Here is a 26,733-nt window from a genome sequence, read left to right as displayed (position 1 = left end):
ACGAAAATGATAGAGATTGGTATGCAAATATGAAAAATATTAGAGATTAATACACCCAATTTAAAAAAATAAATAACTTAAATAAATAAAACCTGCCCATCTACTCATATACATACAACCACAACGACACAAGCCTGAATATGATTACAAAGTGCCTTTTAAGTTAACAAGAAAAAGAAAAAAAAATTACACCATCACCATTTATATCTCTCACAATGAGGTAAATGAGAAATCTAGCAGCCGTAGAGATTTCAACGCAATCCATTCGGATGTGAGAAGACATTTAAACATATGCTTCCTATTTTCACATCTTACAGTCCCAAAAAAAAAATGATCGAACCAGGCCACAGACCTAAACCACCTTAGGCATTTTTAATCAGGCTTCAGGCCAGACTAAATCAGGCTCATGATCATCTTCGGAAGAGATCCCAGGGACTTCAGATCCCAGGGAAGGCTCGCAGGCACATCGAGCTTTATCCCACAAAAAGAACCAAGAGCAGAATGCATCATTATAGCTTTGAATATTTCCAGACATATCAACATCTTATACCGAACGTACAATCAAACCAACCGTTCTAAACTAGATGGCAAAACTGAACTATTCAGAAAAAAAAAGAGAGAAATACCCAAGAATCTTTGATACACCGAATTTCACAAGCAGCTACATCTATAGATGTACACAGGGCAATGATGCCTCAGGTCAAAGGCAGGTGAAACAACCAAAACTTTACCATGCCACTCTCTCCAAAGAAACGTACAGGATACAAACTGTTAGGATCAACAAGAGCAACCATAAAATTTCTTATTTGCTAGTGCAACCCGACTTCAGATTAATTCGATACTGCACAATGCAAGCGATGCAAGGGAACAATAAGGCTCTCCATGCCACTTAAGAAACAATAGAATGGATAGGGTAGGCCGATGCAATAGTTCAATGGATGCACATGGGACTTTACAATAGACGGCCTGACGATCATGTAGAGAAAGACCTGCAGCTTTTACCATGGCCCTCCAATTTCCTGCAACCTGCTATGGATAAGGAGGGGCTGCCAACGCACCTATCCAATCAATTCCCCACGAAGATATGTTACAAACATAAGCATGCGCACAGCCACAGAACTGTTGTGCACCAGTATCGCAATGCCTTTGGATTTCTATCTTCAGCAAAAAAACAGCTTGCACATCCAGATTATATATAGATAGGTTTCACATCATTGGGCCCAAAACTCATTCCACAGGTCGGACACCTCCGTTGGCGGTTTCCAAGGGTCCTTTGAATGCACTGATTACAGAATAAATGGTAGCATTTGGCAATAACCACCTAGGTCCATGAGAAAAGAATTGCAAATCAAAATATGCGGACAACAAAGAGTAGAAGATTTTCTTAATTAAATCAAAAAAAAAAACCAACAGCAGCAGCAAGAAAGAGAGTAGAAGCAAGATGATTAATATGATAGCTTATATAATATATAAATAGCTTAATGGTGCCAATAAAAGGTTAATGTTATGTCAATTTCCAAGCTTCAGTTGTGTAATCAAATGGGCTTCATATGCACAAAGTAAATTATTGAAAAAAAAAGAATCTATTTTGAGTTCTCACCACGTTTTGCCTGTCAAGGCAGATACGACAGTAAGTCTATTTTGAGTTCTTACTAACCTCTTTTTGTCTGTCAATTATTTTTTTTTTTAAAAAAAAAGAATTTATTTTGAGTTCTTAGCGCTTTTTGCCTGTCAAGGCAGATACTATAGTAAATCTATTTTGAGTTCTTACCTCTTTTTGTCTGTCAAGGCAGATACTACACTTCAGTATTCCCCTGTATTCCCTTACTTCTTGCCTAAGCTTTTCTAGGACTGAATAGCCCTCAGTTTGAGCCCTAAGATGTTCAGCTTTCCTTGACATGACTTCCAAGTCCTCCTCTAGTCTCTTCGTGTTAAACCTGATTGACTCAACAAAAAATTCATGAGGTTTAGCAACACAATCACATCAAGAATATCAAATAGAAGATCAGTTAACTACCTCTCCTTCTCTAGCTCTATTAGCAGCTCAGTAACATCCAGCCGGCTTGCCCCCGCCTTACTTTGTATTTCATCCAATGATTGCCTTATCTGCTGAGACTCGCTCCACACATCCAATAGCCTCCTCTGGGCATTCTCCCAAATAATAGAATTTTGCCTCCCATCCTCTGCAAGTTTCCCAACATGTTCTGACCAAACTTTTAACTGCAAAAAGTACAGAATTAGATTTCAAGTACCTTTGACTGATTATCTCTTTTTTTTTTCCTCTTTTGTTGGTGGGTGGATTGGGGGAGGGCATTAAAAAAGTAACCTGCTCATCCAAATGTCCGACTTCCAGGCTGTACAAAACCATGACTGAATTCGCTTGCTGCAATTTTTTGTCCATCACTTGTATTTCTGTTCGTAGCGCATCATTCAGTTGTCTTGCTTTCACACCCTCGATAACAAGCTAGATAAGGAATTTAAAAGAATGAGGCACAACTCAAAGTAACATGTACAGGTGAAGCAATGACAACTATTTTCACAAGTTCATATTGCAATTTAAAGTATGTCCTTGCTAGCATTAAATGGAGTAAAATGTCTATCTTAGTTAGCAGAAGCAGATGCCGAAGCAGGATTGAAGCAACAAGAATCTTTAATAAATTAGAGGTGTGCATAAGAAAAATGGCAAATGCAAATATCTCTAAAGAATTGGAAGCCCTCCATTGGAATAAACTTTTAGCTATAGAAAATGTAAATAATCTAACTCCAGACATCTTAAATCTAGAGCCAAAGCAGACACTGCTCACCTAACAAGGTCACTTATCCAAGGATAAGAAATGTCCTATAACCTACTAATCCCTATTTAAGGTAATCGTTGGAATATAATTAAGCCTTCAAAATTCATGGCTTCCTTATGGTATCCATACCATAAATCCTAAATTCTGTAACGATAACATGGTCAAGACATGTTTTTGGTAGGCTGGAAGCTCATCTTGCCTCATGCCTTGAGGCAAAGTTCTTTGAAAATGCCTTGAGGTTCATGGGGGAGGCTACATATAATGTGACACCTAAACATTGTATTATACAAGACGTGTTGTGCCCACATAATGCCTTTCACAGGTGCAGTGTTAAGCTTTAATTATTCTCACAACCAATAGAAGGTAGGGCATGAATTCTCATACTTTTGAATATTTTTTCTTTTTGTGGTTAAAATGCAAATTATGGGGATACGTCATTGTATTTTTTTTAAGCTTTGCATGTAATGGTGATATTAGACCAACTAAATTTTTCACCATATTTTTGAGAATGGAGTTCTAGATCTTTACTAACACAAAGTAAACTAACTACCCCTGAACACAATAGTCACATCATCTATCTTGCATTTTCATGTAATATTCTCATTTTCTCAATGCTTCATTTAATGAAAATAGAACTTATGCAGTTACTACCCTAGGTTTAAGCAATGCCTTGATGAGAGACTAGTCAGCTCATACTGTTAAACTTAGAAACTTCTGCAACAAGCCTCTCATCTGTATCATGATTAACTACTTAGGCAAATTTCTTCCCAAAGATGCCATGACTGGCATTATCACTGGCTCACTGCTCACAATCCCTCCCTCTAGCCATTCAGAAACTAGCAAAATCTTATAAGACTTACCTGATCTATCCAAAGGATGCACACTCCAGGCCGCCTCATAGAATGGGGAATCAATTATTGGGGCAATACACTTCTGAATGAGTCAATAGCTAGAACTCTGAGTAGGTAAATAAACCTTCTATTTTCAACCAAATTATTTTAGAGATCCGACCATTTTCCACAATATATTGGAAACAATACATATTTGGATCGTAAGTTGCAGAGTCAATGAGGGGGTCTACGTGAGACAAGATTGACCACCCTAGCACTGATGGCCATAATTGAATCCATGCAGAAAATGCAATGAGCAAGACCCAAGCCTATCTAACCTTATGAGCTTGTCTGTATGGGGACAGGGTTGTATCTTTCATGCGAAAGAAGGATTCACCTTCACATGAATCTACTAGTGGATCGCACAATGATTGCTTCGAAAGCTGTTCAGGCAGATGAATGGAAAGGTTTGGAGTGCTTTGAGATCTGTGCAAAGCACGATCCAATGGGCAACATCGCGAAAGAAGATCAATCACTCTTTTGCATGAACGATAAAACCCAAACCCATCTGTGTGAACCTCCAAAATAATTAGAATGAGACTTGAAATATATCTTCAGATTATGTACCCAACAACCATTCGAGTCCTTGACGCCCAAGAAAAAGAAGGGGAGCAAGGGAGCACCAACAATTGAAAACCAGATCTGATGAGCAATTCATATTGTCAGAATATTCTAAAAGCTCGCAGAGAGCCATCCAATCCAGCCAAATGTCAGTCTGCAAAAATTTTTGAAGCAAAGTCATCCGAAGCAAAGAGGATGTTGTCCCGTGCTTCTGATGATCAACTCAAAATAATCAGATCCTTTCAACAGTACAACATCAGCCCGACAACCGCCTCTAAAGCCCAATTTAGATCAAAGTCGTTTGATGGCTCCATTCCACAGCCAAAAATGTGAGGCATCACATGCCAGAATCCTGAGCACAGGCATCAATGAACTAAAATTTTGCATGTCATAAGTTATCCATTTCTGAATAACAACATAAACTTCAATAACTTGTATCACAGCTAACCAAAGTTTACATTCGAGCACATCTTGAGCTCCATTGATTATAGTACAGATGAGGGAGATATGGCCATTTTGTTTAAGGTTTGTTTTGCTGAAAGTTGATGACAAGGATGCTAATAATTATGGTTTTTCCATTGCATGGCTAACTCGAACTTACAACTCGATGTAACAACTATTTCTCTACTTTTCTTACTATTCATTGTAGGAAAGATTGGTTATCAAGCTACTAAGTCCCATTAGGATTAGAAAAGATATTTTTGTCTTATTTTCTCATTAATCGAGTCCTTCAAGAATTAGGCAATGAATCCAATATTAGATGAGACCTTGACTCTCAAAAGTTTGAGGAAACCAATAGGCTATAACTGTAAATACCGGCGTAGTCTTCTCTTTTGCATACAAAATCGAGTTAATAAAATTTAAGAGTATTCTATCTTCGTATGTTGTTTGAGGTCGTGGTAAGAGGCTATGATTTTTTCACAGTGAGATGTTGAGTGACTTCAATTGAATTTCTTGATGATCTAGTCAATCCAAGACACTTCTACCAAAGCCTTGCTAAAGGTGTGAGACTGACGGTGAGAAGAGACAAGTGCAAGGTCAAAGGTCATGCCAGAAAAGGTATACGGCAGGATCAGCGGAACCGTCACGAACTGGACGATTTCAGTCGTACCGAGCCATCCCGGCAGCCAACCGAGATAGTTTTGGCAACGAAAACGAAACCGTTTCTGGAGGGGGAGAAGGCGAAGGAAAGAGAGAAAAAGAGAGCACGTGGAGGGAGGGAGGGAGGGAGGGAGAGGGAGAGAGGCCATCGGAGGGTGGCGGAGGGCCGTCGAAGGCTGACGCCCGGGCAGGAGGCGAAGGCTGCAATCAAGTCCCCTGTTTCATTCGAAACAAGAGTCCAACCGCTAAAAAATTTTGCAATTAAGTGAAGTCGGCGAAAATCGCAAATTTTTTAGAGATCAGACCTCTATTTCGAACGAAACAGAGAACCCAGCCATGACTTCCGCCTCCTATCCGGGCGCTAGCCTCTGCCGGCCCTCCGCCGGCCTCCCACACTCTCTCCCCCTTCTCTCTCTTTTCCTCTCTCTCGTTCCCCCTCGCCTCCTCAACTGTTGGTCCATGCTCGGCATGGCACAGCACGGGTCCGTACCGACCCGTACCGCTAGGCAACCAATCCGGTGCATGATGCCGGTACAACAGACTATGGTGTATGGCCTTATAATTATTTATATTGGTTTACTTGAACCTTACCATATTCTCCATTTTAGTTCATTATTGCCTCTCCCAGTGTCCATCAATTTATACCCCTTTCACTTATTTATCTATCCCACTGCTCTTACTCCTGACATCACAGGAAAAGCTAGAATCCTACAATTTACCTGCATCATCATCAAAGTTTTAATACATAACTCTATTGCGGTGATCTTAAAAGCAGTTCATAAGATTAGTAATATGACCTATTAGTTAAGCATTATGAAACCCGCATATTGGAAATGATGACAATGTTTTTCAGCCTTTTGCTTTTTCTCAAATCAGTTCTCCACTCTTCTCTTTGATTGCTTCCATTCCGGCTTTATTCTTCTATTACCATTTTGCTCATTTTGTATGAAAATATTACCTTAGAATGAGTATGAAAAGTCCAAGCAGAATAACACCTTAGTGTTCTCCAAAACCACCAGCAAGGCCTCCACTTAAAGAGAAGCTCCAGCATTAACAATCTATTTAACTATGCCAAAATTCAGCCAACTATTTATATTTCACCCCTGAAATAAGATAACGACTGCAAACCCTCATCGATAGGCCAACTGTGCACTGCATCATAATTAAACAAATTGACATATTCTGTGGAAGCTTCCTTATTACCGTTAATTTACAGAAAATGTCATTAGATACTCCAACTCAACATATATGCACAGCATTCTTCCTTTTATTAAATTGTTTTAATGATTTCACACATATCGACAATTGGATTATTCACAATTCTTAGGTTCAACTATCTCCATAATATTAAGGGTTTCAATGCACGAGGCTCACGCCACTGCAAGGTCTGGGAGGGTTGAATTTATGCAGACTTACCACCGTCTCCATAATATTAAAGGCAAACATTAGATTCTCCAAGACAAAGGGCTTTAACCTTTTCTCCGCAATGTAATTGTAATTTCTATTTGCTGACCATAACATAGAATATACATCTAACTTGTTATATTTCTTACATACATGTTTGCATAATTGTAATGTCAACATGCATATGCCTTTTAATTGCTGTAGGAATTGTTATCACTGTATCTAGAGAAACGAATGCCTGCACAAACGTCCGGCTACAATTTTATACTGGAATGCATGTGGCATCGCAAGAAAGCTTTTCTTGTAAAAGCATTCACTGTTAAATCTTCAGAAAATGACTGAAATAGTTACCAAAGTTCCGGTATTGCATTACATCCTATGATTTTGTACCAAGAAAATTTTACTTGCTTATTCTAATCCTTTTACTTCTTAGAAATAACAGTCTTCTATGTTTTTATCATGTTTTCTAAACATGGTGATGCTCTCTAGAGGAAGGTAGGTTACAAGGTGCCATGACCAATATTGAAGGAAAAAACTATTAACAAACCCAACTTCAGCCATTACAAAATATAAATTTAAAAATCACCTTGATGTTGTAATCATCTCTTTCTGTGATTTGTTGCAACAGGTGTTGATTTTGAGTTTGCATATCTTCATATGCTTGCCCAATACTCTGCAAGGAATGTGTGAAATATTTACTCTAAAATATACTTCCATCAATTATAACCCTCGCATTTAATAATATTACATAAGCAATTTCAAACCTCAATCTCCGATAAATATGCTTCGCCTTCTTCATGTTTGGATTTCAGAGTCTCAGAGTATTTACATATTTCCCTGGATAGAACGTAACAGGCATTTCATCATTTACTTCTTCAAGCACAATAACAAAGAAAAGACTCTAAACAACCCACTGGTTACTATTCCTCTGCTTGACCAAATATAGCAGATATAAGTCTTAAAGAATGAATAAAGGGCTGAAAGCATGATGAGTTTAAATTACTAGACAATGGATAGTTCTTGAGCCTCTAGATCATTACATTAACATTCAATTACTGCAAGACGATACACTCAATTACATTAACATTCACGCATTACTGCACCAATTATTAGCTTGCTTGGAAAATTTACTTCACCAAACTTTACTGGCACAAGCTCTCTACAAAGTTATAAGAGTAAAATAATAATAATAAAGAATATTATAATCCTAACATCATCAATCGAAGATTCATTTAATCTGCAACATGTTAAACCTGACATCTAGAACTTATATTGCTCACAAAGTATGAATCTACACTAGTATGTTTAAAAGTTTGTCTTCCTTCAAGAAGCCAAGAACCGTAGAGAAAACAGAACAAATACCTCCCAGAATCTTCCAACTTCTGCCTCAGCTCAGCGATCTTAGCTTCGGCAGTGGCTAGTCTCTGCTGGGATATTGCTTCAGCTTCATTGGCTGCCTTCACACGGCGCTCCAGGTTGTGTTCATCAAGAGATGACTTAAGGCTTTGAACAAGAGCCCATGACTTGTATTCCATGTCCCTAGATTCTATGACTTCTCTGCATAACAAAAAGATTCAAGAAGCAAGATTGGCGGTAAGAATCAGATCAAAACAATAGATTAACATACATTAACGAGCAGAAGCACTGCACGTTTTATACTGAGATATAAATGCGAACATTAGCATAGAGTTACCTTGCTTTTGTGACATTCACACAACCTGCCAGCTTGTCATGGTCTTTTTTGTTGCTTAACAGCATTACTTTTCTAAAGGCATGCCATCAACTAATAGAATTAACTAATCTACATCTAGTGAAAACACAGTAATGCTTAGAATTTTCAACTTCAAAACTTGATAAATATAATGCAATGATGTCCCTAAAAGCAACTTATCTCACCTGCAACTGCAGACACAATTTTTGAATCATAAAACTAGATATTATATTTGTAATGTGCATATTTAGATGGAGAAGGGGATGAGATTCCACTCTCTTTATATTCCTTTGATAAAATTAGGAAATTCACCAGATAGAAAGAGGACTTAATACATTCAAGCAACGCTTGTAGCGTAAATTATAAAAGAGTAAGAAAAGGCAAGTCCACTCAAATAGGCTCTTATAAAACACTTTAGAAATCAAATTAACGTACAGGCTCCCCTAAGTCTTTTCTTAGCAATTTATGACAATCTGGATATTGAATGGCCATTAAAGCAGATTTACCATACTACAATTCACAACCATTTTAGGGAAACTTATGAAAATTTGACTTTACCATGCATGCCCACCTGCAAAGCATATAGCAGTTCTCATGGAAACTTCAATTGACTGAAGATAGTATTCAGATGATCAGAAACACATACAGAAGTCTAACCAATTCCACTTATAGCAACCATAATGAGCACGCTAAAATCATGGAACAATATTTACAAGTATATTGCGTAACAATGCAGGATTTATGAAAGCAAAAACTTTTTATTCCTGATTAATGATGTATCCCTTGGATCATGCACATCAGTGCATTAGGTCATCAGGACACCTATCACAACAGTATAAAATTCATTCCAACTTGCAAGGTTAAGGTTCTGTTTAGTTGTTGACAAGGTCCGCCGTACCGACCGTACCAACGTACTGATAGGCACCGGTACCAGTACCGTACCGAAAGTGCGAACGGGCGGTTCCACGCATTTTTCTCGTTTCCCCACTTAAAACCGCAACCGCGAAACACATTTTCCGGCGCCGTTTTCCTTGTGGGCGCGTTTCCCGCGCAGGATTTCCTTCCTTCTCGAGCCTTCTCGTTTCTTCTCCTCTCTCCTCCGCTCTTCTCCTGCGAGCAAACGCCGACGAGGATCACCCCGACAAGGCCCGGTACCAGTAAGTCTCCTCTTTCTCTTCTCCTCTCTCTACTTCTTCTCCTCCTCTTTCTCTTCTTCTTCCTCTTTCTTCCTCTTCTTTCCTGTTCTTCTTCTTCCTCTTCTTCTTCTTCCCCGCGCCGGTACCAGGTGGTACCGGTGCCAACCTGGTTCGCACCGGTAAGCAGCAGGAACCGTTTTCCACAGTCGAACCGTACCGATTAACGGTACGGACCGGTTCAGCATACCTTGGTTGCTGAGAAAGTGGACAAAAAAAGAGAGGGAAGGGAGAGAATTGTGGGAGTCTTCTTTTCCAATATTTGGTAGCCAAGAGAAAACTCTAGAGGGAAGTTCTTGAGAGAAAAGTTGGGGCCACTAACCACCCTAAAATTTTCCCTCCCCAAAAGGTAGCGATTTTTAGAAAGGAAAGCAAAAAAAAAAAGGGAAAAAACTCTTGTGTTCAATTTGGCTGGGTTTGGCATAGTTTTCTGTTTTCTTTTTTAAAAAATCTGGAAAAGAAAATTCTATTTCTATTTTTTTGAGATTTCTGACAACAGAAAATATGTTTGATTCACTTTTTTTTGTTCAACAAGGGCCAGCGACGTGGTCGAGGACAAGAGAGAGCTCGACATCATGCAGAGAGGCAGTCGAGGGAGCGGCAGAGGAAACGAGGTGTCATTATAACACTGAACTGAACATTCAAAAGCTTACAAGTCTCATATCCCGCCCACATCAAGACTGTCAGCAGCAATACACTAAACTCTAAATAAAATTATAAAATTATTTTCTTCTGTCCCATATAAGTTGTTTAAGGATAATGCCGCAGTACATAAAAAGGCCACACTATTTTTTTTCCTAAGCCACACTAATTGAAGTAGAACATAAGTAGACTGATAAGGATCTGCTGGCATGAATAAAAATCACAGCACCTGGTCAAATATATAAAAAAAAGACACCAATATAGAAACGAAAAAAGGTGACAAATGATTGGTGTTCTCATAGCAAATTTTGCAAAAACTTGCGCCACCAAGCAATGCTTAAAATAGGCCAATAACAACATAGCTCTGTAGTCCTGAACCTCGAGCCAAATTTAAGAACCAAATCAGAATTGAGCCTGACCTGTGTTGACCTTGAAGCAAATTCAAAGCCCGTTGCCCTTGGCTGAGGCCCAAAGCCCCAACAGCTTATATGCTGGTTGGAGGATTGATGTTACATTCAATCGCACTTTCAAAATCCTGTGGGCGATTGTTCATTTAGATTGAATCCTGCTTTTACCGGTCCCTAATCTGCCTCTTAAAACAATCCAGATTGTCCATTAGAATGGGCAAATCAAATCAAAAGTTTAATACTTAATCCCAGCTCTAATACTGTAACCATAGCCCATCACATCCCTCTCAATTACCCACCCTATCCTCTCTCCTGTCTAGCAGTGCCTCCATTGCACTTCCCACCATGGCCATCCATCATCATCGATCTTTCATAAGTCATCTTGGTGTGTTTGTGCGCGTGCACGTGCGTTAGGAGAATTCTTGTTGCACCCAAAACCAGCTAGTCTCTCCTTCCCCCTCTCCCTTGACCACAACTTGAAGGCCTGCTTTTGCAGAGACAGTGACCAAAGCCCCACCCTAGGGATGACGCAACCTCCAACAGGAGCATTCCCATTCCTGACCTCCTTCCCCCTCCCTAATCTGCTCCAACACTATGGAAGCTCCAAGAACAATCTTCCCTGTTTTGCTTGCAACCAAAACACCCTCAATCCTCCTCCTACTTTTATTCAGCCAAACCTCCTTTCCTTGAGGTGGGGCATCGCTAGAGCGCAGGCTGTTTTCAACTAACTTGGGCTAGGCCCAGCCCGATTTCAGCCCTGATTTAAAGAGGCATATATGCAAGGCAAGGAGCCCAGAATATGAATGAGGCAAGGCATAAAACACATTACACTCACAAAGGTTTAAAAATGTATTAAAAGTAATTGAAAAATAAGCAAGTAAAGAGCATAGCTATTACACTCACAAATGTCTACAATAATTGGAATGTACAACACACCCCACATACCAATGTGCACAAATCCTAATGATAATAACAATATCATATGCAATGTTTTGAATATCAGTGGGATGGAGTATTCCATCATCCCGAATGTGAGGATGAGTTGAGATATAGACCAAGACAAGATGAGCTATCCCCATCCCAAGTGTCAGGACACAAGGCATCCCCTTACACAAAAACTAGGATGGCCCCATCCCATAGTATTTACAACCTTGATCGCATGCACCTAGGTTTGAATATGAGTCCCCACACAATAGCATGCAAAACACATCAAAAGATATCCATTTCTTATGGTAACCTAATTTGCATGCTTCCTATATAAGGCAAAATTTATAAATTCAGGGTATGCAGCTCACATGAACTGCTTAACTTGACACACTTCACATTAAGCCTCAAAATGTTTTTTCAGGCCCTTTCCTTCAAGCATAAAATTAGGCAATCCTCAAACAAATCTTTCCCAAAAAAATGCCAATAAGTACTCAGAATGAAAATAAGTCAATCAACTAAATTCCAAAATATTAAAACAAAAGCCCCTGTAAATTCATAGCCTTAAAAGAGGATAAAATGCAAGAAGTATCAATTGATTTTACAGAAAAGGATAAAACTTACTACCTGGAATCGGTAGATTCACGCCTATACATCTCTAGAAATAGCTTCAACTCTTGATTAGCCTGTCTTAAATCTCGAACCTACATCATCATAAACATGCAACTTATGGTAAAGTAGATAGAGCAAGTGCAATATAAACAATATAAAAAATAGCATATAAAGCAAAATATAATTTAATACCCCATAACATAGAGAGAGAAATTAGTTTAAACGATCTACCAAATGTAAAATTGGTAAGCATGATTTTTACAGGTAATATAAACCATCACACAGGCTCATCGCCAAAAAAGTTGTCAATTTTAATTAAAAATCAAAGTGAAACGTGATGTTACAAATGCAGGCTAGTTTTTTAAATACAAAGTTTTAAATTTCTTGGGATGGGGGATCCTAGTTTCTCCAAGGAACAAGATGCCCCACTATCTCCCCCTGTCCCGGTGGCCCTCTCAGTCAAGCATCTTGACAGGTATTCTCCATCTCTCTCCCTTCTTTCCTTTATTTCTTTCTTCAATTCTTTCTTTTTCTTCTTTTTTCCTTTCTTTTATTTCTTTTCTTCTTCCTTCCTTTCTTTCCCTTTTCTTTTTCTTTCCCTTTCCCTTCTTTCCTTCCTTTCTTTTTCTTCCTTCCTTCCTTCCTTCTTTTTCTCCTCTTTCTTTCCTTTCTTCGTTATTTCCTTCCTTTCTTTTTTACTTTCACTTCCCTTCTTTCCTTTTTCTTTTTCTTTCCTCTTTTTCCTTTTTTCTTCTTTTCTTTCTTTCTTTCCTCTTTCTTCTTCCTTCCCCACGTAGATGGGTTTCAGAGTCCCACCCCATCCTAATTCCTGTTTTCTCACAAGAAGAGGACAAGACGGCCGAGAAATCCCCCATCTCACCAAGATTTAGAGCCGTGGTTTAATATATGCAACAATAATAGGTACAGGCTATTAGTCCAACTCAAAAAATTTGGCAACAAAGGAGATGTATGGATAGGATGAATATGCCAAGTTGAGGATGGACATATCGAGAAACAAGAGAGTGCCCAAAATCAACACACCATGGAAAGATTGGGACTAGAACTAACTGAAAGAAGAAAACAATGTACATCCTTCTGAATTTGCTTAGAAATGAGCAAAAATCAAGTCAAAAATGTCAAAACAATCGAAGGACGAAAGAAGGAACAAGTGCAAAATCAGCTTCAGGTACTTCCCATTTCAAAGTATTTTAGCCTTTAATACGATTAGATAATCCAATAGCAAACAATGCATTTTATTATGTTTTATATGCATGAAAGAGGTTGTGCATGGGATGTTGTATTTTCATGTCACCAGCTTGTATAGCCATTTTTTGGGGTGGTGTAACAAAGTATTTGTATTGATCTATAGTACATGAAGCAGTTGTCCGTATTAACAAGATGCGTTGAGCCAAGAGGTAATAACAAACCCTCCTCCCAGACTTGGGCCTGAGCTAGAGTAGCAGCAAAAGAGACTAATCAATCTGCTGGTTGGTTAGCCAACTTGAACATGCAATTAATATGTAGAACTATTAACTCAAAAGCCATATGCTATCTAATATGAATTAACTAATTATTGTAAGTTTAAGAATCCTTCCTATAAGATGCTAAATACTAAGATAACACTTATCAAGCTAAGCAACATCTTCAACTTTTCAATTTTCCAGAAAACTAAGCCTGTTTGCCGAAGCTTTTGGAGAGCCAGAAAGCATTTTCTAGCCCTCCAAAAAGACTTTTGGATCGTAGAAGATATTTGTACACAGAATGGGAAGCAGGCTTTTCCCAACTTTATCTTTATTCAGCAAGAGCTACTTTCCCTGAAGTGGGAGAGCTCTGATCTAGGAGAACCACCTGACCAGCCATGGACCAAACCGACTACTTTATGTAGGTCTGGAGAAGCTCTGAAAGAAAGATTCACTGCACTCCGGACTCAATCAAGTACCGAAACTTCAGAAAGTCATAACATCTAATATGGGAAGAATTTGGTGATACAATTGAAAATGAATTTAATAAAGGAGTCAAGATTTAGCTTCCACTCGAATTTAAAAAAAACTTTAAATATTTTTATTAATTTTGTAATTTGTATTCTCTTTTAATTAGGAGATAAATCCAACCTGACTTAGACTAGACTTCCCTAGCGTAAAAAGAGAGAGTTTTCATCCTCTTCCAACTAGAAGAGGAATCTAACTCAAATAACGAGAGTGGATCTCTATAGAGCAGTAGACAACTTGAACCTTCTCCTCTTTAGCTAAAAGAGGAAAAAAATGATTCAAATAAAGACTTCACTAGTAATAAATGGATGGCATAGACCATGGTTTTGGAAGGGGAATTTGAAGGAGAGAGAAAAGAGCATAGATTCTACTTATCACCCCATAGAACCCTGGCAAAAGGAGTGAAAACAAAGATAATATACTCTACTTTCCACCCATGATATACACCACAATTTGTGGATCATGAAAAATTAATGAAAGAAGAGGGGACCTAGACCCTGCTTTTGCTAATTTTCCTTTTTTCTATTTTTTTTTAAAGAGATTCAAGTTGAGCAAGTTGAAGAAATTTCTTCCTTCTCTCATATTGGATCACCTATGAATAGCACAACCACATATTATTCTTTTAATTCATGCAAGCCAATATCATACAATAGAGACTGAAATTGCTCATAAAGATATCTTAAAATATTGATATCATAACTGACATTATTCTTTACTCACATTGTCATAGAACTTAGCACTAGAGCTGATCATGGGTCGGGCCTCAGGCCTAAACTCTATTCATTTTTAATCGAGCTTCAGGCCGGGCCTATGTAAAATTTTAAATTTTGTATGCCCAAGCATGGCCCATGATCAGCTTTACTTAGCATATAACCAATCTGACACTTCTTAGTTAGTCCTTCGCCGATAAAACTACGATAGTCAATTTTAAGCAAGAAAAATCCTACTTTAGAAGACCCTTTTGGTTCACAAATAACCTTGAAAAAAGTGGAATAAATTTCATTTACACAACTCTAATCAGCCAAACAACTTTTTCTAGGACCCCTATAAAGTAGAATAGGGAAGGGTACTTTTGCAATTTCAAAAAAGTGAAAAGCACTTTTAGGTATTTGTCCCTCTTTAACTGGTTAAAATTATGTGGCCATTATAGCCAAATAGTTTTCAAGATTAAGAATAAATAGGTAGATATAATTAACTTTATGCAGTAACCAAGCAGGACCTAGGTCATTATTGATTTTTGGATCTTGTTCACAAAAATATTTGTGCACATTCAGACTTCTAGCTTACAGGCAACTGTTTACTCGAAACAAAAGAATAAAAGTAACAATCAACTAGTAATTAAAAGGCAAGCTTTTGACAATCTACAACCCTATTTCATTTATATATTTGTGCATATCCAGACTTTTAGCTTACTGGCAACTGTTTACTTGAAACAAAAGAACAAATGCAACAAATCAACCTGTAATCAATAGGCAAGATTTTGGCAATCCACAGGCCTATTTCATTTATTTACTTGAACTAGCAAATGAGGCTCGCTATCAGTTGTTGGTAGGCTGAAAATAAAAACATATGTACAGAAGATAGCGAGCATACCGTGGACTGCAGTTTCTTTACCTCAGAAAGCTGGTTAGCATATCTATCAGATATAGATTCCAGCTCAGCCTCCTATAGCAAGAATATGGTTTTAGTCCTTCCAACAATCTAATATGGACAAACTAATGTAATGCTTTTGTTTATGGCCTGTATACCCTTACCTTCCTTTGTAACATACTGGAAAGAGATTGAACTTCTGCTCGGAAAGAATGGAGTTCTGAAGCAGCCTCCTTACATTTACTAAGTTCACTTTGCATGATTCCCATATCCTTGGGTAGTGATGATACTAGTGCTTTGAATTCTGCGATAATTTTTTTCCTACCTGAAATGTACAAGGGTGATGCCTAAAAAGAGCATATCGAATGACAAGGTAAAGAAATGCTGATTTTCTGATGTAGAACCAAACAAATTTTTCAAGATACCTGGTTCTCTTAAAGCCTCTTCAAGCTTGGTTTCCAACACAATCCTTTCCTCAGCCAGTCTCTGCAACTCCTGATCTAGCTCAGCGGTTCTAGATTCAGAAAAGACAGATACTCTCCAAGATATCTCGGCTAGATCAACTTTCAAAGTCATTTCTTTTTCATGCCAAACAAAGTTGTCCTTTTCAACCTATCATAATAAATATGGACAAAGAAATCTAAGTACACCTAAAAGTGAGTCACACAACCAGCATATCTAAATAGGCTACTTAAATCTACCGACCAGTTACCACCTGTAATTTCTCCAAAGATGCCCGATACTGATCCATTTCCATGTTTGACTTTTCTAATTGATCATTCAGCAATTGAAAAGCTTTGGATGAAGATATACTCTTGATATCCATCAAAGTGTTCTGCAAATTGTTTTCCCAAATACACATCAAAGTTTCAGCTGTACTCAGATTAAAAAAGTATAGAATATAGTATACAATCACATTAAACTAATAGCAGAAAATTAAACAACAAAACCAACCTGCAAATTAACTAACTTCTTCAAAATTTCAATTCTTTCTTCATGTAGACTCCGAATCTCTACCAGCCGGCTTGAAACTAAATTCTGGTCAGGATTCCCACACCAAGACATGAAACTATCACATCAATTAAAAGAGCTGCTAAATATCACAAGAAATTATGTGCTGATATGTACCATCGACTCCTTGACTGTGGACTCTAGGTCATGTAGTTCTTTTTGTTTATCTCTAACCTTATCTCCACCAACATGTTTATTTCCTAAAGTTGGAAAAAGAAAAGGTGTTCCTTGTGTTGTATCCCTTTGTGCCTTGAGGGTTGCCAGTTTACGATTGCTTTCTTCCAACTCAGCAACAGTACTTGCCAACTCCTCTTCACAAGCAGAGAGGTAAAGGTCAACAGCAGCAATAATAAATAATTACTGCATGCGAAAGGAACAAGGCATGCTCAAAACACAGATCCATGTGTGCAATCAAGAATCTTCATGCGCACTTATGGACAAAAAGCTATGAACTCCACTATTGAAGATGTAGCATGAAGTTCGTTGCAAGAACGCCAGCATGCACTGCATGTATGGTATACTGTAAATTTTAAGAGGATCTTCTGTAAGACTTAATGAAAATACCTGCCAAACGGTTATGCTCAGCCTTATTTTTAGCATCCGCATCTTGATGGTTCTGGAACCTATCTGTCAACAGTCTGTGTTTCAAATGAAGATCACCTAATGCCACTAAAAAGTTCCCAAGTTCCACCTCCAGATCATTCGTGGTCTTCATTAATTGTCTGCTGTTCTCTATGATGCACCAAACCAAAATAAAAATAATAGGTCAGAAACAAGTTACAAACACAAACCTGAAGTGAAAATTGTTGAAAAATAATCTACAACATGAACTTGGATGTTTTACCGTCTTCAGGAAGAGCAACCAGGAGAGCAGCAGCAAGTTCCTCATTTACATGGCACACATCATTAAATGAAGCTATGATATTCTGTAAGATGTTTTTTGCCCTCAATTGCATTGCTCCTATATCATCTTCCTTTTCACTAGGGGATACATAATTCGAACTTTCAGTAGCACCAGTTTCTAGGAGTCTGCTTAAAAAATCATCCTCTGTGGGGCAGGATGCTCCATCTGAATGAGAAATTAACAATTGTTCATCCAACAGCTAAAGAAAGAACACTATAAAAATTAAAAAAAAAAATGAATGAAGAAAGGACTATATGAGAAACGTAAAGGTGGAAAAAAAATAACACTTCTCCCATGAATGAGCACACAAAATGATAAGCAAGCTGATGGAACAGTGTCATGCCAACAGATGCCCTGCATACAATATCCCTGACACACACAAGAAAAAAAAGAAAGAAAGAAAGAGGCCCGAGTGAAACCTGATCCATGGCAAGCCCTACCATAATGCAAGACCTAAATTGCCCTCACAACTCCAACATCCATTACCTTATCATCTCAAACAAAGAAGGATTTTAAGGTTACATCAAATAGCTGCACAACTTGAATGATTTCAAGTGCTGGTTCTGCCAGTTGGCATGTAACAAGCCCAAGGCAACATTGGCACCTAGCATGGGTCGGCATGGAATCTATTCAAATCATTTTGAAGTTTTAAAAGGGTTCTTTTTTATTTTTTATTTCTGTTGCTTCAGCACAAAGAACAGTGCATGGCGTGCCACAGCCAGCAGCGCTGCCAAGAGCCAGGTGAAAGACCAAATACAAGCACCTGATTCTAATACTGGCTACAGATTAGACTATCAGTTTAAAAGAATCCAAAAAACTATGTTTCCAACAAGTTGTATTGTAACTTGTGAACCATTTGAAATATGACCACTGAAAAAAATGTATGAACCTTAAGCAGGGGCGGCCCAATACATTTGGAGGCCTAAGGCGGATTCAGTGAATGAGGCCTTTTTTTAATAATAAATTTTTTTAATAAATATAAAATATTTTAAAAAAAGATATGAAAATAGATAGCTATCAAGTACATTATTTCAACAAAGATACATGAATGCAACAAAGACTGACAAAAAACCTTTTCAGTTTAATATAATTTTTGAATGTAGGTACGAAAAAGTAATTACTCTAAAGGAAGGCTCATAAAACTGATTAAATAACTGAGATAATGCTTGGCAGTACTGTTTACCATGTCAAGCAAGAGCAGAATAGGAATAGGTTATCCTACGGCACTTCATGGTCAAGGTAAAGGAAAGAATTTGTCCAGAAAGGGACCTCTCTATAAGAGAAAGTAGGGGCATTATGGAAAATTCACTCCATCTAATTAATAAAAGTCCCATCCCACCTTCTCCCCTTCAAGCGAGTACCCAAGCAGCAACTGCAACATCACGGCACAGCAGCCATTCAATCTCCAACCTCCCTCTTTTTCTCTCTCTACCAACCAAGAGGGGAGAAGAAACCGAGAGGAGAAAATTAAAAGAATCTCCACCCTCCAAGAAGTCCATCTCCAATCCCCCTATCTTTCTTCCTGATGGCCCAGCTGGATCAGGAGTAATGTGAGGGAAGGAAAACCAAGACCAAAACCAAAAAAGAGAAGGGATGAAAGATACGAGTGGCTTCAGACGTGTATCAAGCCAACCAAATCCCTCCTCTCTCTTTCTCTCCACCCAAAACAAAACTACTGTCCCCAACTTCCCAAATTGCCCCACTGCAGGCCAGGAAACTCTCTGCACGTCCCTTCCCATCAAGGGGGAAGACTCGTAGCCAGCTCCTATTCCCGTTTTATATGGGGCCTTTGCTTCCTTTTGGTCATTGGCCCGGGGCCTTTGCTTCCTTAGTCATTGGCCCGAGGCCTCAGGCGACCGCCTCAGTCGCCTAACACTCGGGCCAGCCCTGACCTTAAGTGCTGGATCTTTGGATGGGGAAAAGGCAGTATGGAACTGGTTAGTTTAGCTAATGTACAGAATGAATATGGCATGACAATCTAGCAGGCCTACCAAATTTTCACTATAAATAAATTTACCAATTATATATAGAGCTTTGAAATGCCAAGCAATACCAAGGAAGCAATAGGTATATCATATATTCTTTCGAATAGTATAGAGCTTTGCAACAGGCATCACCATGAAAAATATTTTAAAATTATCACTTATCTAAATGTCTGGCATCTGATTAATATCTGTTGCAGAAGCACTTTTTATCCAGTGACCAACAAAACAAAAAGGAGGGAAAAATAAGACGGACAAGGCTTTAACTAAAGCAATTTAAGTCTTCTATTTTCTTGAAGGCGGAAAAAAGGGCACAAGATGTGCATTAAAACTCAAAAGCTGGCTTAGACTTTATTGGGTACCTTTTCATCTTATCCTTGTGTAGCAAGTCTTGCAAATGGTGTATTTGCAATCCCCCCAAACCAAGTGAAGCAACTTCTAATAAGCCATTAGAAAAAAAACCAACTGTTTTCTTGTTAATGAATTTTTAAGGCAGCACTGCAAAGCACTCGAATCAAATATTTATATGTACACAATCTTTCATAAAGATCAGCAATCTTTTGATCATGAGCTAAGGCAAAACTTTTTAATCGTTTGTCCAATTTATGCTAAAAGTAATCTCTGAACAATGAGCACAGGACAAGCTTATCAGGAAGAAGGCTAGAAAGTCTCACCCTCTATCATATGAGAATGTCTTAAATCATATCCATCATTTGTAGATCCACTTGTGCAAACAGAAAGTGATTCCAAATCACCAACAAGCTGTTTAAACATCCAAAAAAGTATTCAAGGCAATGCACAATAGTTGGTGGAATATCATAATTAAATAGAAGAAATGGTTACTTACTCGCTCCCAGGAGTTATTGACCACAAGTAATGTGTCCTTGTAATTCTTATGTTTCTCTTTCAGCTGAGTGAGCTTATTGTCAAGAGCAAGACACTCAACTTTCTGAGCTTCTAATTGTTCAACAAGCTTTTGATTCTTGTATTGAAGGACAGCGACATCAAGCTACAAGAATTAAATTACCAGAACAAATTATTTTACATCTTAAAGAAAGAAAATAAAATATTGAGATACAAACATCCAACACAGGCCTGCCTTTCCTGTTAAAATTTATAGATGGAAAGTTTACAACATGACACTAAACATCAGCATCATAATCCAAAAAGCACAAACAAATATATGCTTTGTACCCAAAGCCAGTTATTTCATCTTGTGATGGTATACAGTGCTCGGGACAAACACAAAATTCAATATTGAAGTTTTAGACCAGTATATCCTTTATCCTAGCAGCCTGAATTCTATCAAACACATATGCTTGTCCCATCTTTATTAACAAGAATGCATCTTTCTTTTCAGATAAGCTTATCAAAAGATAAATAAACTAATATAACAGGAGGATGGATTTTCCTTTCAAACAGTCACTCTTCCCAAAAGAAAAGGAATAAATTCAATGATCAGTTTTTATGGGATCACAGACGCAACTAAACAGTAGCTATTAACCACATAGGAGAAAAGAATAAAGAGCAAATGTGTTCAAAAAGAACACTTATCAAGCTTCCAAAGTTATGCTTTTTCAACTAAAAAATAAATAAATCATGCATTACATATTGTGTATTTCAAGAATATCTTCAGATGCCTGAATGATTAAAATGAAGCGCAAGATCTAACTAAGGATAGAGACAAACAACCTCATAGCTAACATCTTTTTATTAAAAAATATTATTTCTGCAAAAATGTACAACAGTAACCATCTCCAAAAACAATGCAGGTGCCGCTAAATGACAAATTTCGGTATCTAAAAACTTTAACCGCATCTTTCACAAGAACTTGATGCTGTCTACAATAACAAAAGACATGGAAGAAAGATTAAAGAAATAATTATTTTTATTTAAAAAACATTATGTGAAAAATGTTGAGCATTTGTCCAATTATCTTCAATAGTAAGCTTCTATTATTAGATTTTAACAAAAAAAGCAGAGCAGTAGTCTGATATATCAACAAGAGGTTTACTTCCAAAACAAAAGGTAATCAATACTCTTCTTGCCAGAAAATGATTAAGTAAAGAAATAAATATATGTAACTCTTTAATGTTTAGATATTTGACAACCATATAATGCCAGATAAAAATATTTTTTATTCCAGAATGCAGCATACCAATAATAGGTATTCCATTCCGTTCAATCAGAAACATGGTGTGGGAGCAGGACAAAATAGTACATTTTAACCTTCATGGGATTTGTACTGCTTGCAAAGCTAGCTATGCAGTCTCAAAATATCTATTCATCTTTTTGAGAAATTAAGTAGGTACCATGATTGAGAATAATATTTTAGTGGTTCTCAACTACTACGCATGTATAATGCACATTTTCTTCACATAATGCATACCACTGCATTTACATGCACTTATGTGTTTAGATTTATACATCAAACACCCTTCATGTGTCTAGTAGAGTTGTTTTATAATTATTTAACTAACATGTGCTTGTGTCATTCGTATGCATGGGACTCAAATTCATAACTAGCTCAGTTAAGAATTAGGTCCATGTATAGGACACATCCCAACCAACGGGTCTAGGTATCTTATCTAACTGGATCTGATTCTGATACAAGTCAACTAAATCAACCTGCGAAACATGTCAAGCATATGCAATCAAAATGGGCATCCCATAATTTGTGAAATTTGGAATATTATACTGTTTACTAAACAATAACGTGAAATTAATAGCTGATAATCTCTAATAACTAACATTTTTTTCTTTACATGCTTCCTAATACTGGAAATTTCAATATAACAAGCTACAAACTAATGCATGTACTTGATTGATGGCAAAATGCTGTTTCTTTTCCATGATAGAAAGTTGGTGGCTCTCGACATGAAAGGAAGGGAATTGCACCAACATGTTAATCATCTACGTATTAAAAGTTGGATATAACAAGACAGTAATCTGTTCATAAAATAATCTGATGATTAATTATAAACTAGCTTAACCTTTAAAACAACAAGGCAACCACTAAACAAAATATTGCTTGAGATAAATAATTAAATCAAGCTTAACACCTTTTTTCCTACGATAGTCATTACTTCAGGTCAAAAAATATCAGAATATAAGAAAACATAAATTGCAGCCTGTAAAGAAATGACTAGTATAACAGGAAGAATTAATTCAATAAGCATTAGTCAATCAGCCAGTGAACGTGTGTACATTGAACACATAGATCACAATCAACTTCATAAATATTAAAAGCTTGAATGTATATTCATGATAGGTTGACAATCTACTTGTTCTGATGACAAACGACATTTCCAGTGAGCAACACACATGGATATAGCAGTATAAAGATGTGAAGCATTAAGCAAATACATCAACTAGGTATAAATGTATTGGATGTTTGATATATCTGTAAAAATAACAGTAATCCACTGCAGTAATTAGATTATATGAGAGAGAATTCATGAAAAAAAACCAAAGGGAATCTGATAAAGTTTAATAATAATCAAAGAAGTTAACTTTGCCTTTAACTTTAAGCTATTCTATTTCCAGGAGTCTAATGACATCAGATCAAATCTATAAGTAGTAACAGCAGGAGGATGTAATAATTCATGCAGAATGTGGTCCAACTTTTTGTTTCACAAAAAAAATGTACATAGACAAATTTGTTTCAACAAGATATGGTGCATCAGCTACTAATTTCAATTCCATTTTTATCTAATAAAAAACAAAGGGAATCTGATAAAGATTAATTATGATCAAAGAGGTCAACTTTGCCTTTAATTTTATGCTATTCTATTTACAGGAGTCTCATGACATCAGATCAAATCTATAAGTAGTAACAGCAGGAGGATGTAATAATTCATGCAGAATAATATGGTCCAACTTTTTGTTTCAGTAAAAAAAAAGTAGGTAGCCAAATTTGTTTCAACAAGACATGGTGTATCAGCTACTAATTTCAATTCCATTTTTATCTGATTGCCTCCGTTTTGTGGGTAGATGACATAGAAGTAGCAGAAGTTTTATCCAAATTGTTTCCCATAAAAATGGGAGAAGTTGAAGCACCTCTAAATTAAAAAGCTTCCAAGTAAGGATTGAGCAGATTTTTGTTATTAGTGACCAATCTAATTTCAAAATCATCAATGGGACTTTAGGCAAGAAGTGTATGTCATAAAACCTAGAAGGCAACTGGTAGGTACCACATAAGGCGACAGTTTTAGCTCATTATACCAGGAAATACTCTCCACAACTTCCCTAGACTAAGAAGAGAAGAAAAAAAAGATAATCACTATTCTCCACATCAAGGATTGAATGAATCTCTAAGACAACATATGAGCCAAAGAATTAAATTAGAACACAACCTCATAGATGGCATAGCATCATAAATAAATTACATCTTATGTGTTCTAGGCCTTAGTAGCAAAAAAAAAAAAAAAAACCTAGGATAATGAGCCCACGTTGGAAACTCCCTGATAACTTGAGCTCACATCTGCATCATAAATACTTCCTTATTTGTGATATTTTTAGATTATCTGCTTCCCTACACCTGCACCCACTCGTGCACCCTCTTCCAGTCCAGCCAACTAAGTTCTTTCATTCTTGGGTATTGAATAAAAAAAAATTCTTCACAATCAAACAATAAATCAATAAAAGGAACCGAAATAACCATTTATTTTGGTAAATATGATTTAATGTAGCATAAAATAAGCAATACCATGAAAATCATGGTTCAACAGCTCAAGGCCTTAAGTAATTGATACTATTAACCCTGAAAACATACATGATCACAATATATTCCTACTTCATTCACTATTTTTTGTCTAGAAGATCAAAGGCATAAGGTAAGGCTTTCGGACACTCAGAAAGGCAAGGCACAAGCCTCAAAAAGCGAGACCTAAGCCTTAAGAACATTCCTTAAAAGATTAACTAAAGAAACGCCATATCAATAAAAGCAAACATATGATTTTTGTGTTCAGACTTGTTTCCAAAGTTCATTATATAATACAGATTGGAACACTGAGAAATGAACATAATGGTTATCATATGATAATATATCCTACCATAATTAGGTTTGGCACTTGAGTCCATACAAAATAGCATTATACAAGCATAGACATCTCATATGAGGAATAGACTGCGTTGCCAGAACTCGGAGCAGGTATGATGCGGGTTTCAGGGAAGCAGAAATTTTAGAAACTCTTGCAGTAAGGAGGCACTTAGAAGCAAGTTTGAGTTCAAGAATTGGGGAGCTTCTGAAGGAGGTAGGCTAACCTATGTAGAACATTCCGCCATTGAAGAAGTAGCACGTGGCACAAAATGGTTGCCTCAACCATGCCTTTATCACATGCATGCCGCACATTATGTAGCCTTACGTATAAGCCTCGAGGTATTTTCGAATAGTCTAACCTCAACATGAGGAGAACCTCAAATCAAAAGCATTAGATACAAAATATAAATGTCTAGTCCCATTGAAACTGATTTGAAACTTTCATTCACTTTTAAATGTTACTTTTAACCCAACATAGCTTGGTGCCACATAGCATACTGAATCATTCCCACTAAGAGTTCAGTCCATCCTTTTCCACCAACAATTCCTCAAGAAAAATAAAAATACAACATATACAGTAAATTGTTTTCCTAACATATAGTCCATCTTTTCTTTAGCACATAACTCAAATAAATGTGACACAGGCACCCACAAAACAAGCATACAACATGGATATGAGTAAAGCATCAAACAGTCACAACATCCAATCAGTGCCCTCTCCTCAGCTGCAGCATTAAAGATTACTCCAAAAGGCTTGTGAAATCATACTGGATTTTATCGATTCAAAGATATAGCAGCAATTAATCAATACTGTCATAAACTAATTACGACATTTGAAGTTGTATATGATATACGTGCAATGATTTAAGTTTTATGACTTGTGCTACAATTGGACTCTCCACTCCAGCCTCATTTCATTAAAGCACTCTACAACTCCATGTGTACTTCTTAAGGAACAAATTTTCCTTGTACTTTATAGCCATGACAACCAAACAATCAACCAGAATATTAAAAATTAAAATTTTGAAGCTACAGTGAACGGTTGGGGAACATATCAATCAAATCCTTAGATCAATCCGCCCAATTTACTTTCTAATCAATATCATACAAGTCATTACAAGATTCATCTCCTCCCAACCCCAGAGATGACAGAAATAGTCCACGTAAAAGAAGACTCTTACAGACCACAATTAGATTAGATCATGACTAAACAAAACTACCAATTGGGAGACGGTCATGATATCCATAAAGATCATACCTTCTTGTCATCGGAGCAAGGTGCCAAGGGCTGCTTCATGGCAGCTGCGGCGGCAGTGGGGGATATGGAGCTGAAATGGCGCCTCTTCCGGTCCGGCTCGCCAGTGCTCCCCATAACTATTAAGAAAAGAGAAACCCTAGACAACTGCTCCACCGTCACATGGGGGCTCAAAAGGGAGACAAATTTGTCTCTGGAGAAGCCAATGATCGATATAGCAACAGGTTTCGCTCACGAAACGAAAATTTTCAAACCCTAACTTATAGATCACTAAAATAGCCACAGAAAAAGATGGGAAAAACAAGTTCGGGCAAAACTAGGGCAGAAAAGCAGCCAAAGATTTCGACTATTTTGACCAAGATGGGATCTTTCCTTCCCCTCTATCCTCCAAAGAAGGCCAAAAATCGAGGGTTGGAATTCTTTTGACGGGTGTAGGGGGCGAAGCAGGGAGGGAGGTGGGTCCTGGGCGTACGGGTCGGGTTTATCGATAGGAGGAGAGGAAGACACGAACATAAAGGAGGAGGGTGGGGCGGTAGGGGAACGATATTCGGATCATGAGAGCAGGGGACCAAGGCGAATTTATTTTTAGGAAACTTCGAGGATATTATCGTCATTCAACAAAATGAGCTCCGGTCCCGGTCCTCCAAGGCGCCTAGGATACCACCGTGTCGGGCCAGGTTTAGGGTTTAGGGAGCCAGATCCGAACCCGTTGATACTTCGGA

General features: G+C 37.5%; 1 protein-coding gene across 4 annotated transcripts; it reads right to left on the bottom strand.

The window, feature by feature from the left end:
- Positions 1-115: 115 nt before the first annotated feature.
- Positions 116-26,586, bottom strand: LOC103717272 (E3 ubiquitin-protein ligase BRE1-like 1). 4 transcript variants are annotated; one of them, XM_088718706.2, is made up of 20 exons: positions 26,015-26,586; positions 20,563-20,724; positions 20,390-20,477; positions 17,674-17,898; positions 17,394-17,561; positions 16,947-17,140; positions 16,773-16,856; positions 16,534-16,653; positions 16,244-16,430; positions 15,983-16,143; positions 15,822-15,893; positions 12,256-12,332; positions 8,445-8,516; positions 8,114-8,308; positions 7,516-7,588; positions 7,338-7,424; positions 2,327-2,464; positions 2,018-2,220; positions 1,772-1,937; positions 513-1,321 (listed from the first exon to the last, which is right to left on the bottom strand). In XM_088718706.2, exons 1-20 carry the CDS (start codon positions 26,126-26,128, stop codon positions 1,190-1,192), a joined length of 2,718 nt encoding a protein of 905 aa, XP_088574832.2. In that variant the 5' UTR covers positions 26,129-26,586; the 3' UTR covers positions 513-1,189. The 4 variants fall into 4 exon arrangements, with proteins under 4 accessions (XP_008803814.2, XP_088574832.2, XP_088574833.2 ...); XM_088718707.2 differs by having other exon boundaries at positions 15,843-15,893; XM_008805592.6 differs by lacking the exon at positions 8,445-8,516 and having other exon boundaries at positions 116-1,321.
- Between the last annotated feature and the right edge of the window lie 147 nt (positions 26,587-26,733).

The sequence above is a fragment of the Phoenix dactylifera genome, chromosome 3 (assembly GCF_051530095.1).
Source record: "Phoenix dactylifera cultivar Ajwa chromosome 3, Ajwa_hap1_PhDact_Kaust_v1.1, whole genome shotgun sequence".
NCBI lineage: Eukaryota > Viridiplantae > Streptophyta > Magnoliopsida > Arecales > Arecaceae > Phoenix > Phoenix dactylifera.
Note: the sequence above shows the minus strand (reverse complement) of the source record. Positions and strands in the feature narration are given on the sequence as shown.